General features: G+C 41.7%; 1 protein-coding gene across 7 annotated transcripts; it reads left to right on the forward strand.

Annotated features, from left to right (window-relative positions):
• The first annotated feature begins 4 nt into the window (after positions 1-4).
• Positions 5-14,307, forward strand: tlk2 (tousled-like kinase 2). 7 transcript variants are annotated; one of them, XM_028598869.1, is made up of 21 exons: positions 5-130; positions 1,882-1,964; positions 3,372-3,449; positions 3,555-3,624; positions 3,711-3,754; positions 3,913-4,011; positions 5,253-5,354; positions 5,577-5,669; positions 5,844-5,954; positions 6,624-6,760; positions 7,246-7,398; positions 7,506-7,572; positions 7,656-7,753; positions 7,845-7,926; positions 9,057-9,148; positions 9,309-9,398; positions 9,579-9,748; positions 10,545-10,683; positions 12,331-12,442; positions 12,717-12,824; positions 13,058-14,307. In XM_028598869.1, exons 2-21 carry the CDS (start codon positions 1,884-1,886, stop codon positions 13,229-13,231), a joined length of 2,100 nt encoding a protein of 699 aa, XP_028454670.1. In that variant the 5' UTR covers positions 5-130; positions 1,882-1,883; the 3' UTR covers positions 13,232-14,307. The 7 variants fall into 7 exon arrangements, with proteins under 7 accessions (XP_028454670.1, XP_028454666.1, XP_028454667.1 ...); XM_028598865.1 differs by lacking the exon at positions 5-130 and adding an exon at positions 140-763; XM_028598866.1 differs by lacking the exon at positions 5-130 and adding an exon at positions 140-375.
• Positions 14,308-15,839: the final 1,532 nt, after the last annotated feature.

The following is a 15,839-nucleotide window of genomic DNA, read 5'->3' on the forward strand; positions in this document are numbered from 1 at the left end:
ATGGGAATGGAAACTTTCTGATAAGTGATTTTGGTGGTTGCCTGGGTGGGTGCTGTAAATTGTATTGTGTACAGAGGGATTTGCCATTGGTCCAGACAGGAGATTTGGGGCAGGCGTGGGCTGAACGAAGGTGAAATACTTGAACAATCTCACGAGAAAATATGAGATTTTACTGATTATTGTTTACATTGTAAAAACATGAGAACCGAACCGAATCGATCCGGATTCAACTGAAACGCCTGCAACAGCACAACTTCCGAAACATATTGGTTTCTTCCCTGCGGCGAGGAAGACGACTGGAGCCGAACTTTGTTTTGATCGAGCTGAAAGCCTGGACCCGAAATTGATCTCACCACCGGGGGAGAAAGGATAGGGGTAACTTAAGCTAGTTTTAAGGACATAATTTATACCTGGTGAAAAACGCAGAATCTCGAGGATCGCAATTGTCTGGAAGGAGATAACCGACATAGGCACGGTATGGTCCTCGCCGAGAGGGATGTGATGGTGATCCCCGCTTAAGGAGCACAGCAAGGCGGGTTTGGGTTACCCGGAGTTGTCGAGGCCTCCGAGGGGAATCCACCGTCGTCTACCTTGAGCTACACCGCACACTCCCGTGTCTCGATCGTTAATTGTCAGCACGCGAGAGACGCGGCTGTGGATGCGGCCTAGCCTGGGAGGGTCTGTCGAACACCGAGGAAACAACGGGAACGGTTTCAGGGTTAACCGCAGACCCTCCGAAGAACGCAGAAAATATTAAATTGCAGTAAGTATCTCGTTAGGTGGTCGTCATTTATCTGGACAGGACTCTTGTTACAGTGATTCCAGGCGTCGTGGCACCATAAGCACCAGGCAACACTGAACCGAGAGGATGCTTCTTTTTGACAGACGAGTTAACGTTAGCATGTTGGCTACCTAACGCTAGCTATCTTAGAGTATGTTTGTAAAATAATGTAACTATTGCGGACAGTAGTTGTAATGGATTGAGTCGTTATCTAACTAATGAGACAAATTTAATTGTGCCAACATTCATTACAATTTTCCTTGTTTGGGTACATTAACGTTACTTTACAAAATCAGATCTAATGTCACTAGCTAACGTTAGCTCTTACATTGTAATGCTAGCTAAGTGATGCCCAACCTCGGTATGCTTGTTAGCTCATGTATCCAATGTTAGCCAGCTACCTCTCTGATTATTCACTGATGATGTTTCAAAGCGTTATTAGCCAGCAAACTCAATCCCGAGTTGAGTTACACACGAATAAGGACTAACGTTAGTATCCCTAAATCGACACGAATGCTTTAACGTTAGGTTAACGTACACTGTTCATTTAATGTATGTAGCTACATTAATGCAAGCTATAGATAACAAGAAAGACATAGCAATCAGTGTTGGGCGTGTGACGTTAACTTAAACGTTAACATTTGCACAGGCTAGCAAGCTGGGCACTTATTGTCTACTGTTGCGATTTCCATTTCTGAGAGTATACTTGGCAGTCCCTCCATTAGTGACCGTTCATAACTCCAGGGCTATGTAACTTCGGCCTAAAGTGCCAGGGTGTTATCACATGATGCTATACGTTTGCAGGCAATGGCTCTACACATCTGGCCCTAGTCTTTGATGCATATTTAGTAACCATTATTGGCTATATTTCTGGGCATTTTACCGCTGTGAGTATTTTACTGAGTGTTTATGTTGCAATACTGGTGCTTGCTGTACCAACATGATAGTCATTAACATTATTGTCAGGATTATTGATGACTCAGAACAGGAATTTTCCACATCCATATAGCTAAAAACAGCTATGACTCATCACAACTAATGCCTTTTGAAACCCTGATCGTCACTCATGCCTTCCTTAATCTGTGTTCTTGTCTCTGCAGCCATGATGGAAGAACTGCATAGCCTGGACCCCCGACGACAGGAGCTGTTGGAGGCTCGCTTCACTGGGGTCGGTGTGGCTAAGGTTTGTGTTACAGCAGATGTCGCTGAGGTGGAGCATGAGGACTCTTCTCCTGTCAAAGTGCTTATAATCACAGATTTTCTTGATTACACATGTTTATGTTCTCTTCCTTTCTTTGTCTCACTCCGCCTCAGTATCATTCTGCTGTTTGGCCTGGACAAGCTTGGCCCCACTCCTTTTCTTTGTCTGTCTCTGGAGAAGGTTGAGCTGTGTCTGTGTTTTTTTGGCTAGTGTGATATGGCATCTCTTCCTGGCTCATGATGTAGAGGCTGCATATGCAAGTGGTGATGCCTGCCAAAAAGGCCACAGACAGGACGGGGGTGGTAGGGGAAGGAGGCAGAGGAGGAATGTAGTTCTTGACCAGGTGTGATTGGAGGCAGCATTTAGCTTTTTACCCTCTTGCTTGCTACATGGATGGAGCCGTCTTTGTGGAAGGTGATCTTGGAACAGTTAGGGAGCGAGAGTCAGTGCCAGGAGTGGGCCCTGTGCCAGCCATAGGCAGAGCTGAGCCCGGAGCATGTCATGGCTGCTGCCGCAGAGAAAATGGCGGCTCTCGCTAAGGCATCATGCCACAGCAACCCTGTAGGACAAGAGATGTAATGTGTGTAGGGGGGGTAATAAGAGAGAAGTGTGTCAACAAATGGCTATGAAGAAATATGGGTTGGTGGTCTAAAAGCCCTTCAATGTCACAGAGCAGAGCCAAGTTTTTTTTCTTGACCTTGGAACAGCCCTGTGGCACTGCTGCGCTCTCTGTTATCACTGAGTTGGTATTAAAGAAAGGGAAATTGTTATCCTTTTGAAGACAATGGGCTGGCACACCTTTTGGTAATGGAACAGAGATGGCCTAACATTTTTGGTTACAAGCTGTCATTATTAAATCAAGCAAAGCATCTTATGCTGGCTTTCTCCAGCGAGTGAGAGAGGAGAAACAAACGGTTAAGACCATGGTGAACAGGAGGAAAATGGATGACATTATCTAAAGGTGACAGAGGGAGGAATACATCCCCAGCAGCATGCCTAATGTTCAGCCATTTTAGGAGGGTTCAGTGAGAGAGCTCTGGTGTGCTCTGAATGACTAAGTATCTCTCCCTGATTGGACAGTGCCTGCAGAATTTTTATGTGATTCATTTGACTGACAGGCATCAACTAGGGAGCTGCATTAGGGTTGATGCAGGTCTAGATTCAGTGTCAAATTAATGGTGACACTAGCCAGCCTTTCTTTCTGTTTCTCACCCGTTTTCTAACTGTGTGCACTCTCTCTCACACAAGTTTATGGTACACAATAACTACATGTGCACACATTACAAAACAAAACACTTCTACGAATGTATTCTTGCATGTTTTATGCTTCTTTTGTATTTAATTGCTCCTTGTGCTTTATTTTTATGTATTTTTACCTCATTTTAACAGGGCTCGGGTCAGAACCAAAATGAGTCATCCAATCAGAGTCTATGCAGTGTAGGCTCGCTCAGTGACAAAGAGCTAGAGGTTAGTCTCTGTTACAAATGAACAGGATTTTTTTTTTTTATGCCAACCATCTCCTCTGTGTTGCCCTATTATACATGCAGTTGATTCACACTACTTTCCTGACAGACTCCTGAGAAAAAAGGGAATGAGCAAAGAGTGAGAAAACGGAAAGCAGAACATTTTGACAGCAGCCAAGGTAAGATTGTTCCACTGCTATGATCCTCTCATTGTGTATCCCAAATATCGGCCTCTCTGTCTGAACTCCCTGTGTCTCTCTTCTAGGCAAAGCAGGTGCAAGGGGACATAAAATTAGTGATTATTTTGAGGTGAGTGGCAGAAGAGTTTGAGTGTGTATGCAGCAAAGCTCGTGACCTCTAACAATGCTTCAGTATTAACTTTTCATACTTACTTTCTAACCACTTTTTTTAATTCCATCTTGGTCTTTCCATTGAACTGCTTTCTTCTGTCTTTGCTTGTCTGTCAGTTCGCGGGAGGTAGCGGTCCTGGTACCAGCCCTGCCAGGGGAATTCCACCAGTGGTCCGCTCTTCCCCACAACACTCCCTCTCCAACCCCCCTGTCACGGTGAGCATGTTTGCTCTGTAATCTGTCTCATTCTTCTTATTTTATCTCCACATTTTCCTGCCATTCTTCTCTTCCACGCTTGTTATTAACATCAGTAGGTCAAGAGGTTTATAGGTTAGAAGAGTTTGATGTGGTCTATGAACACGGTTTGGCCAATAATTACAGATTCAAACTAGGGCTGAACGATTTTTGAAAATAATCTAATTGCGATTTTTTTCCCCAAATATTGCGATTGCGATTCGATATTCGATTATTTTTTTAAGCTCTTTGTCTTCTGATTTATTGTGTCTTTGTTGAATAATACATTGTAGGGTATGAACAACACACAATTACACACTAGACAGTTAAATAAGTAAAAACCCATATATATATATATATATATATATATATATATATATATATATATATATATATATATATATATATATATATATATATATATATATATATATATATACACACACACACACAATTTTTTTTTTTTACAGTGCACAGAGAGGAGCTGCCTCCAGCCCCTCCCCCTCGTGAAGTTGCGTGCCGACACCGTCAACACTGCACTAGCTCAGAGAGGCTATCGTTACGTTAGCTGCTGCTGGTCTTGCCGTGGGATTAACTGTACTAATGACACCGTTGAAACCCCGCGGCCACGCTGCTGTGAAAGCTCCCCGAACGTCATTTATCAGTCTGGTTGTTACCCCTCTCAGTGGCAGCTCCTCCACTCATATCTTTATAACGGAGCTAACCGCTAATCAGAGCTAGCTCGTTGCCAACCGAGCCTTCAGTTCTGCGTGCCTGTGTCCATTAACTGCATGTATGGACTCGAGCCCGAACAAAACCCTTCATTTTATTAAACTGGCTGTAAAAGATTTAAACTTCAACTCAGAATTGTTTGAATGACAGAGATCAGCTCAAGGTACGGTGTAGCGTTAGCGTGCTAAGTTGATGCTTTCTCTGCGGAGTGCAGAGAATGCATCTTGCTCTCGCGAGTCAGCCTTTGCGATTAGGAAATCGCGTTTTAACATATCACGATATTATCGCAAATGCAATTAATCGTTCAGTCCTAATTCAAACACACTTGGAATTTAACCTGTTGCACACATCTTTTGCTGTTCGTTATATTTTGTCTTATCATGACTTGCAGCTGCAGGTCTGGATGAATTCTTTAATGTGATAAAGTGCACACATTAAGACACCCTCTGTCTGTGTAAGGTTTTTATTTGATGAATGTTTTTGCCTCCCAGGTACAGCAGGGAAGCCCATCCTCTGTAAGCTCGGCCAACACAGAGCACTCGACGTGTTCACTGAAGCCTGCCTCTCTTCACATGCTCCACAAAGCCACACAGGTACTTGAAATGCCACTGGCTTTTTATCTAATTGAACTCTTATTATAATTCAAAAGGCCCTTGTTATATAAGTGGTACATATAAACCAATACATTTGCAACTGGAAACCAGTAAGCAACTGGAAGAGTTTGTTAGATGGGACTGTTTGTATTACATTTTTAACTGATACAGAATGATCCACCATTAACATAAACATTGTTTTGTGCTCACTGTACCCTGTAGTCTGACCTTACTATAGAGAAACTAACCGCAATGGAGAACAACAAGAACTCTGACCTGGAGAAGAAGGAGGGCCGAATAGACGATTTGCTGCGGGTACTAATCTCATTACATTTCATCCCTGCTACTCTGCTTGCCATTTTCGGTGGTTTTGAGAATATATGGTCTGTCTGGGTTTTTCACTCAAGGCATGTCAGAGCTGAAACATTCCTTCTGTCTGTACATGTATATATTTTTTACCTGAACTTTTTCCTGCTCGTTCTGTTTCAGGCAAACTGTGATCTGAGGAGACAGATTGATGAACAGCAGAGGATGCTGGAACGATACAAGGAACGCTTAAATAAGTGTGTGACCATGTCCAAGAAGCTGCTGATTGAAAAAGTATGTTCATCTAATAGCACCATGACTTATTTTAAACTATTAATTTCCAGTGAGTGGGTCATTGTGGGTTTTTGACGTGAGCTAGTTTTAGAAGCTCTTATTTAAAGGCAAGGTTGGTAACTTTTTTTTTTTTTTTTTTTATATATATTGTTTGCAATGGTCTTTATACCCAAACGGCAATAAATAACTTATGGGCTCTACATTTTTTTTTTTAGAGACATTTGTTGCTGTAATCCTGTGAAAAAGTCCTCCAATCACTGCCTCGCGGTCCGCTTTTGAAGGAACCAATGAAATGCCTCCTTGACCCGCTGCGCGTACTCTACCCCTCCAGTGTATGAGCCTGAGCTCAATACGTGTCGTCACCGCAATGCTAACAGTTGTCAGGCTTGTTGTAAACATGCGGTATGATAATATTAGGTGTTTGCTTAGTGGCGAATGAGACCTTAAATAAAATTCCGGTCCTTCCTGTGCTCTGCTCTGAAGCAGCGGTGCTCGTGTACGTCTGTGTGTGGTGCCTAGCCTGATGGCAGGGGGAGGGGTTGGATGGAGCCCTGAGGAGATGCTACTTTCAAATCTTGCTAGCTTTTCAACATTACCAACCCAGCCTTTTATGCTACGTGGAATCAACAGTACTGGTTTGTTGCCTGAATTTCTCTGCCCTTCCTCCAGTCCAAACAGGAGAAGATGGCGTGCCGGGACAAAAGCATGCAGGACAGGCTTCGACTGGGTCACTTCACCACAGTGAGACATGGAGCGTCTTTCACTGAGCAGTGGACCGATGGATATGCCTTCCAAAACCTTATCAAGTGAGGGCTTTTTTTACGTTTCATCTTTTAAGATCCTCCTTTCACACTTTCTCTCTATTATCATTTTAACTATTAAGCTGCTAGTTAGAGAGGCAAAATCACACTAACATACTTCAATAGTTATGGTATTAGTATGAAATGAACAACCCAAGTCGGTTTTGATATTATGTAGATAATAATAATAATAATAATAATAATAATAATAATAATAATAATAATAATAATAATATAAAATTTTAGTTTTTGCAACATAAACAATACATCTTTGTCTTGTGGCATTGTGTGCAGAATAATTTGCATTATACATAAAATGGTTCATGTCTGAAAACAAAGTTGAAGCCATTTTTGCAAATGATCTAATATAAGCACACCCTACATAGAAGAAGCAGTATCGTGACCAAGGCCAGATCGCTTACAGTAGATCACACGCAAACTGATAAATGCGTTAGGTCTACATCTCATTGGAATGTGTCATCTGTTTTCAGACAACAAGAAAGAATCAATTCCCAGCGAGAGGAAATTGAAAGACAGAGGAAGCTGCTGGCCAAACGCAAACCGCCCTCCATGGCCCAGACTCCACCTCCAAGTCTGGAGCAAAACAAACGCAAAAGCAAAACCAATGGAACAGAAAGTGAAGCGTACGATGCTTTTTGTTTTTTCTTTATCTTCTCTTTCGTACCAGCTGTTTTTCCCCCCCTGCTCGCATATTCAAATATTCAAAGAGGTTTGTTCTGTGTCCTTGTAGGTTATCACAGGCAGAGTACCACGAACAGGAGGAAATCTTTAAACTAAGATTAGGCCACCTTAAGAAGGTAATGCCTGATGTATTTTTGTTTTCGGTTTCATTGTTTTGTTAACTGCACAGGTTTAGATATAAGTTTGTTGTCCTTTGCAGGAGGAGGCAGAGATCCAGGCGGAGCTGGAGAGGCTGGAGCGAGTGCGGAACCTGCACATTCGCGAGCTGAAAAGGATCCACAATGAGGATAATTCTCAGTACGATTTCTTCTTTCCTAGTTTGTCTGTAATGATGTGTCCTGTGCTCTGTTTAATTACATGACTTGAATTGCTTCTCACCCCTTTGTAGATTCAAAGATCACCCTACGCTAAATGACAGATACCTGCTACTCTATTTACTTGGACGGGGAGGTTTCAGTGAAGTTTACAAGGTGAGAGAAACTCCATCTTTCCCTGTTAAGGCAGAACCACTGCTTTTTGATAATAGTTTATACACTATAAATACATTCCAGTTTCTATTATTGAATTAATGTAGTGAATACCTTTGCCAACACATCCTGTATATTAGACACAGAAAAGGCAGCATTAGTACTCAGTATTTACAGTTCTACTAGCTTAAAAATTGGGTAATTATTAACACATGCTCAATTCAATACAATCTTGTACAACAGCCTTGCAACAACTACCAGTTTTCTGCTGCTTAAGAGAGTGTGAGTTGACTCAAGTCTGTGGTCATTTTTGATGTCATAGATTGTGGTGTAACACTGGTGAAAACTAACTTGCTCATATACTTAAAGTGATACTTTAGACTTCAAGAGTTTTGGGCTGATTTATCCCCAATACACCCCCACCCTTAAGCGGTGGAGAAATCATTAAATAATTATAATATATAATGGTTAAAAATCCAGCCCATATTATCTGGTAATGTGAGCCGTGTACAGATCCAATCTTAAACCCTCCCAAACTGGTTATCTGTATGATTACGTCTCGCAAAAGAAAATGAGTCCCACAGCAGCTGACAGTGTTGCCAAGCAACGGTAAACGGGAGACAGAAACTGTTAAACTCACCTCCAGTTCTCGCCGAAGAGTCAAGAACAGGCAACCGGTGGTGACCACGTCTTCCCAACCGCTTTTTAATCCCTGCTACAGAAAGTCGCTGTCCCACGTCAGTCACCATTTTTTTTACATCTGCTTCCCCGTTAGATCACGTCAGAGAGATCACATGAGGTGGTGCCTTGCTCCCTCTGGCACGATAATCTTAATACTATCCTGTAGTATGAGATGCACCATTATTTTCAAATCTTAGTGTGTGTTTAAGGATGGAGAAAAGAATTCTCTGTGGAGATTGTCATGTGCGTGTTGCAACAGGATTTCAAAATCATTTAGGATTTTAAAACTTGTGTAGTCGGAGCCCAGCTTAAGTTGTTGTGTCAGAATGTGAGCCTTTTTCCAAGAATCTGCTGTCATCACTGTAAAAGTGACGAAGCAAGAGTTTGACTGCAGTTAAAACAAAGTAAAGCCAAATGTACTTCCTAACTAATATGAGACATTTATTTTCCAGGCCTTTGACTTAACAGAGCAAAGGTATGTTGCGGTCAAAATCCACCAGTTAAACAAGAACTGGAGGGATGAGAAGAAGGAAAATTATCACAAGTGAGTGCTGTTCAATTTTTTTAACGCAATACTGTAATATATTTTGAATGACTATGAATTATGTTCTGTTCATCATTTATTAACACATCGGATTCACTGTGTGTAATATATCCACATTTCAAGTGATTGGTGCTAATGTTGGAAATGCTCTTTGTTTCAGACACGCGTGCAGGGAATATAGAATCCATAAAGAGCTGGACCACCCAAGAATAGTTAAACTCTACGACTACTTTTCGCTCGATACTGACTCGTAAGTCATTTCCTTTTAAACAAATGTGTGCCTTCCAAAATATGGACTCTTGTTCATGCAGATTAGGTTCAGTTTGAGCCAATCAGTAGAGCCTTAACTGTGTGTTTTTTTTTTTTTTTTTTTTTTGATGAACCAAATGCTGCTAAGGTGGATAAATGCTTTTCCCTTATTTTGGATCAGGTTCTGCACAGTCCTGGAGTACTGCGAAGGCAATGATTTGGACTTCTACCTGAAGCAGCACAAACTTATGTCTGAGAAAGAGGGCCGCTCCATCATCATGCAGATTGTTAACGCCCTGAAGTACCTCAATGAGATCAGACCGCCCATTATCCACTACGACCTCAAACCTGGTGGGTCTCCACACCACAGTGGCTCTTAAATGCTAAGAGCTTGCATGATCTAGTTTCAATTTTCTTGGCACAGTTCTACTTCAAATTAAACTTTCAGTTAAATTAACCACTTAAACCACTGCAGCTTCAGTAGTGATGATAGGGAGACATTGTCCAGCATTGGGGATTTGGAAGCGTCTTAATAGGCGGACACACAATACAATTGTTGGGCAGATTATAGTTGTGATTTGTCTTGATAGGTGGTTTGGCCTTCATTCCAGTTTCTGGCCATTATTCTGTTAAGATTGATTTGATCATGTTTATTTCTTTACATCATATACATCATTCAGTGTGTTTACATGCACAGGGTATGGTCTTACCCCGGTTAAGTGAGTTTAAAGGTTTAAAGCTTGTGTTGTTGCTGTTTTTGGCTTCTACTGCTCTCTTTCCGGGTCAAAAGGGGCAGTTATAACCTACGGAGCATGCGCAGACGCATAACCTGAACTTACCCCTGTTAAGGTGTAAACATGCATGAATACCCCGTTTACTAAAGGAGTTAGCTTGGTCTGTTAACCGTGGTAGGAGAACTCCGATCTCAGCCAGGGTAAGGTGTTTACATGGCGTTTGAGAAACCGGGGCATTGCCTTAACTCAATACAACCAGGTTTTAAACTGGATGTTAACGCACTTATTGTGCATTCAACAGAGCTGAGTCATCCAGTGTATAGTTTTTATTTTCATCTCAAAATGGGAATATAAATCTGAACTATGCAGGCTTTTTCTTTCATGGCTGTAAATCCTCTCCTCGCCTTGCTCAGGTAATATCCTCCTGGTGAACGGCACTGCCTGCGGAGAGATCAAGATCACAGACTTTGGCCTGTCGAAGATCATGGATGATGACAGCTACAACTCAGTGGATGGGATGGAGCTGACGTCACAGGGAGCAGGGACATACTGGTGAGAGTTACACTAGAAGAAGATGCCACTCTGCCGCGGGGGGCGCACCATCTGTGATATAATAAATTGTGCGGTTTATTTTTTACTATGGAGCATTAGTCCTCAAGGGTCAACTTTATGTTCGGTTGTCAGGGCTGAAATATTTCTCAATGTCTGACTGCTTTCCCACAGCACAGTGTGTTAGGAACTAAGTCATCATTTTGCTGTGTGAAGGCATTTTATGCTGTAGAAGGAAAAAACAAAATGGTGGAATCTAAAGTGTGCAGTATGAATGTTTTTAGATGCAGAATCAGAGTTGGAAGCTTGCTACATTTGTAGAAGAATCATACAAAGAAATATGACCGGGTGTGCTTGAGCAATAAACATTGTTAGGAGCAATAAAGACGTATGAGAAAATCTATCCAGAGAAAAGGGCAGCAAAGGTTATAATTCAAAAAAAAGAAAATCACATGTATAGTGTTAAATGACCAACTCCTTTTCATTGGGTTTCAGCACTTTTTACTAACTAAATGAGTAAAACAACACTGACTGTACTGCACCTGTTTACGGCAAAGTGCTATTGTGGCTAAAAAACTAAAGCAATACATGACACACACATATTTTGGAGGAATGCCTTTTAATCCCAATAGTTGTAATATTACTAAGGTGTATCTTGATATATGGAAGTACAAAGCTCCAGCGTCTATTTAGTTGAATGCTTGTTTTCATTTCTTATCATACTGCCTGGTGTACGAATGCTCACGCAAAGGTCCCTTAAAGTGCCCATTTTATGCTCATTTCAGGTTCATAATTGTATTCTGAGGTTGTACCAGAATAGATTTACATGGTTTAATTTTCAAAAAACACCATATTTTTGTTGTACTGCACATTGCTGCAGCTCCTCTTTTCACCCTGTGTGTTCAGGTCTCTGTTTTAGCTACAGAGCGAGACATCTCATTTCTGTCCCATCTTTGTTTGGAGGCACATGCGCAGTAGCTAGGTAAGAATCACATCAGCTAGCTGTTTGTTTCTACAACTTCAGTTAGTACAAGGCAGGATTAGCCAGGAGACTTCTTCTAAACAAGAGTGCACTTCCAACTTTGCGTGGAATACCTGCAGAACAAGGACATGTAAGTAGTTATTTTGTAGATTATGGTGAACTAGTGTGTGTTGTAGCAGTGTTTTGCCATTGAGAACGAGCTAGCATGCTACGGTTAGCCACCTCGTCTCGGCTACTGACATAGGAAGCCATGCAGATTTTGAACAGCTCACCCGGATACTGAAGGCAGAAGACATTCAGAAAACCGTATCGCACTCAAAACAGCATGGATGGTATTTTTTCCAAGTTTGTATGCTTCTGGAAGCACCAGAGACACAAAATACCCAGAAAAAGAGAATTTTTTTATTTTTCATAATATGGGCACTTTAAGCAAGATGCTCACCACACGAACAAATCCACTCACAGAGCCTGGTTCTAATGAGGATCACCCTGTGCACATTGTTTGTTGTTGATGTTACTACTTCATATGTGGGAACAGAGAGCTGAGATCATGTTGAAAAAAGATTCTTTGTCATGACTACAAAATGCAATTTGAAACTGGTCAGTTTAATTGTATCTGTTGAAAACTGATTTAATATTAACACTGCTCCCCTTTTCTCTTTTTTTAGGTACCTTCCCCCAGAATGCTTTGTGGTTGGGAAGGAACCACCCAAAATCTCCAACAAGGTGGATGTGTGGTCTGTGGGAGTAATTTTCTACCAGTGTTTGTATGGCCGCAAGGTAGGAGACACACCTGAAGAAAATACGTTGCAACAAGACATCTAAGCTATTAATCAGTTATAAAGTCCATAAAAATGTCCTTTGGTTACATGAATTTAATGTTTTATTGTATGTAAAATGATTTTTAGACAAAGGAAGATTAAGTAACGTTTTATTATGGACGGTGTACTGAACATCAACACACTTTTTATTCCTAATTATTCCTATTCACTTGATTTTAGTTCATGTTTTGGTTCGTTTCAGTAACACTTGGTTTATTCTCTTTGCTTTTTAGCCCTTCGGCCACAACCAGTCCCAGCAGGACATCCTGCAGGAGAACACCATACTGAAGGCAACAGATGTGCAGTTTCCACCTAAACCAGTAGTCACACCTGAAGCTAAGGTACTGGTTCTGCTCTCTCAGCTCACTGCTTTTGTTTTCTCTATTTAGTGTTTGCATCATTTCTTTGCATCTTCAACCCCCACAATACCCTCCTCGTATTCGTATTCTATTTTTTTTGGTGTATATATTTAGGAAATTCTTATCTTTTTACCAGAAGATTGCAAAGGCTGATATCTGCGCTCAAGAGTTTTTATTTTTCTCAGTCATTCCAATGTTACTTTGTCTTTCTCCAGGCCTTTATAAGGCGCTGTCTAGTCTACCGTAAGGAGGACCGCATCGATGTGCACCAGCTGGCCAGTGACCCCTTCCTCATGCCCCACATCCGCAAGTCGGTGGCCTCCTCGGGCACCTCGGGCATGGCCGTGGCCTCCACATCCAGCTCCTCCAACAGCAGCGCCTCAAACTGAGCCCACACCCCTTAACTGACTGACTGACAGAACCATTTGAGTGGGGTGGGGTGGGGGCGACTCCTTATTGTGTTCTCCTACCCGGCAGCATCCCACCTTGCCATGACGAGAAAGGGAAACGGGTCAGATGACGGCAAGGGGTGGGTGAGAAGCCATGGACGGGTTGGGAAGGGAGACCAACGTCACCCTTCGTCCCTCTCATGTCCAACCATCCCAGCCTACCTCCTTTCTCCAAAGACTGGCATTGTTCTGGGGGTCAAAGCCCTGGACGACTCCCGCCGTAAGGGGCGAGGGTTGGCACTGTGTTGGCGAAAAGTGGGGTTCAGTTATTGGGATTTTTCTTTTCTGCTTAAAAAAAGAGAAATTAAAAAGAAGTATAGAGCTGCTTCAGCTTGGCCAGATGGAAAGGACTGCGGAAGGCCTCATACCCATACGCATTCACACACACACCCATGCATGAGCCATTCTGGTCCGAGGTAGTCTGAACTCCCCAAGCTCAAACATGTTGTTTGTTCTCATCTCCCTGAACTTAACTGAAAGAACCAGTCTGGCCTGTTATTGTATTGAACCCTAAATATCTATGGCACTATGTCACCAAACCCGCTGTTCTGGGATCCCCTTCCCCGCTTAAATTCCAGACCAGATAGTTTGTGACGAGGAGGGACAGAAGCTACTAGGCCCTTACCCTCTCCCATCTCCTCGTCAAACTCCTGTGACCAAAGCTTAGAACTTCCAGCTGGTGGCAGTGTTCCACCTCCGTTTTTATAATGAGTGGTTTTAGAGTTGTGTTATATGGAGTGGAAGCTGTTGAGAAACAACCCCTTTTACATTTTTTTTAAAGACTTTTCAATTTAACCAGTTTTATGGCGAAAACTGTTTTTCAAGTTGCCTTTTAATTAGAACTGTTATTGCTTTCATTGACCCCCCTACCATAAACACATATTTATTTAGGTATGTTTGAATTTATTTTTGGCCAATAAAATGCAAGGGACTGGTTTGCCTAATAGTACTGTTGGGGGAAATTGGGCCTTAGCAGAGAGTTGCATAAACCATTAAATACTATTGGTTAAAATGTGTTTGTTGTTCTGGGCTTCTATTTGACTGCCGTGACCATCACCGCTTTCTTTGAAGGAAAAACCTCTATTAACAACACAGCTGACACTGTAGTCATGAGTATTATCTCTTGGGTTTTGTGTTATGCTTTCCTAAGTAAAATTGGCTTTACAGAATATAATTCAAATATAGGTTTAGATAATACTTAGATCCAGCCTCACCTAGCTGGTGTTGGGTCGTATTCTTCGTATTCGGTTATATTTAATTAAGTTATATTCTCTGATTAGTGAGTAAATGAAACAAACAAGTTGGAAAACAGACTTTAAACTTGGACCGTAATCCCATATTGACAATGTTGATTTAGTATGAGCTGACTTTATGGTTTAATATAAATGTTAGTGTAGTGCAGCAGTCAAATTAGTAAAGTATGATAAATGCTGTCTCTCATTCATAAATCCAGTACTGGTCTGGAGTCACTGTGCCTCTGTCAGAAGGTGAAGGACAACATTAATACAAACACCATTTTAAAAGCCAATATTAAGTAGGTTCTCCTTTTTCATCTGTCTCTCTGGTGACATGTTTAATGATAATAGACACAATAAGGCATTCTGCACAAATTTGCATGCCAAACTCCATAAAAGGCCACAAATTGAATATAATTTGCCTGTGCACTTTGGGAGCAGACATCATACATTAATTTTCTATATGGACGCCAAATTGCTCTCTCTCAACGCATACTGTACAGTGGGTATAGAAAAGAGTCACCCCCTTTAAAATAATCACATTTTCTTGCTTTGCACCCTGAAATGAAAACGGACAAAAACAATTTTTGTTTTATTCAGCTGTATTTACAACTTATAACATCCAAGTGAAAGATATAATACCAACTTGTCAGGAAAAAAAAAATTTAAAAACAGAATCACTGAGTTGGAAAAAGAATTCTTGTAAACCCAACCAGGTGTAGTTAATCACCTTCTCAATAGCACACAAAGCCAATTGACTTTGAGCTGTGATCAGCTGTGGTCATTTTGATTAGCTCAGCATGAAACAAGCTTTTCCTGAAGCATTTCAGTCCTTGGTAGTGCAACTGAAGAAAACAATCAACTATGGGTGGCAAGGCATTGTCAAAAGATCTCCGGGATAAAGTTGTGGACAGGCACAAGTCAGGAGATGGATACAAAAAGATTTCAAAGGCTTTATCAGTGCCTAGAAGCACAGTGAAGTCTATTATTAAGAAGTGGAAGGTATTTGGTACAACACAGACCCTCCCTGGGTCAGGACGTCGCTCCTAACTGGAGCAATGAAAGAGCCAGGAGGAAACTGGTCAGAGAGGCTACCAAGAGGCCTACAGCAACTCTGAAGCAGTTGCAGGAATTCATGACCAAGAGTGGTCATTGTGTGCATGTGACAACAATATCACAAATTCTCCACAAATGTGGCTTGTATGGGAGGGTTGCAAGAAAAAAGCCACTCATGAAAGGCCACATGCAGTCACAAAACGCACCTTGAAGATTCTATGGCCACGTGGAAAAAGGTGTTATGGTCAGATGAGACT

This window comes from Perca flavescens, chromosome 15, assembly GCF_004354835.1.
Source record: "Perca flavescens isolate YP-PL-M2 chromosome 15, PFLA_1.0, whole genome shotgun sequence".
NCBI classification, from domain to species: Eukaryota; Metazoa; Chordata; class Actinopteri; order Perciformes; family Percidae; genus Perca; species Perca flavescens.

Coding starts and splice junctions, on each gene's coding strand:
- tlk2 (XM_028598869.1), top strand. CDS start 1,884: ATGATGGAAGAACTGCATAGCCTGGACCCCCGACGACAGGAGCTGTTG. Junction 3,450..3,554: donor TCAGTGACAAAGAGCTAGAG/GTTAGTCTCTGT, acceptor CTTTCCTGACAG/ACTCCTGAGAAAAAAGGGAA. Junction 7,927..9,056: donor GTTTCAGTGAAGTTTACAAG/GTGAGAGAAACT, acceptor TTTATTTTCCAG/GCCTTTGACTTAACAGAGCA.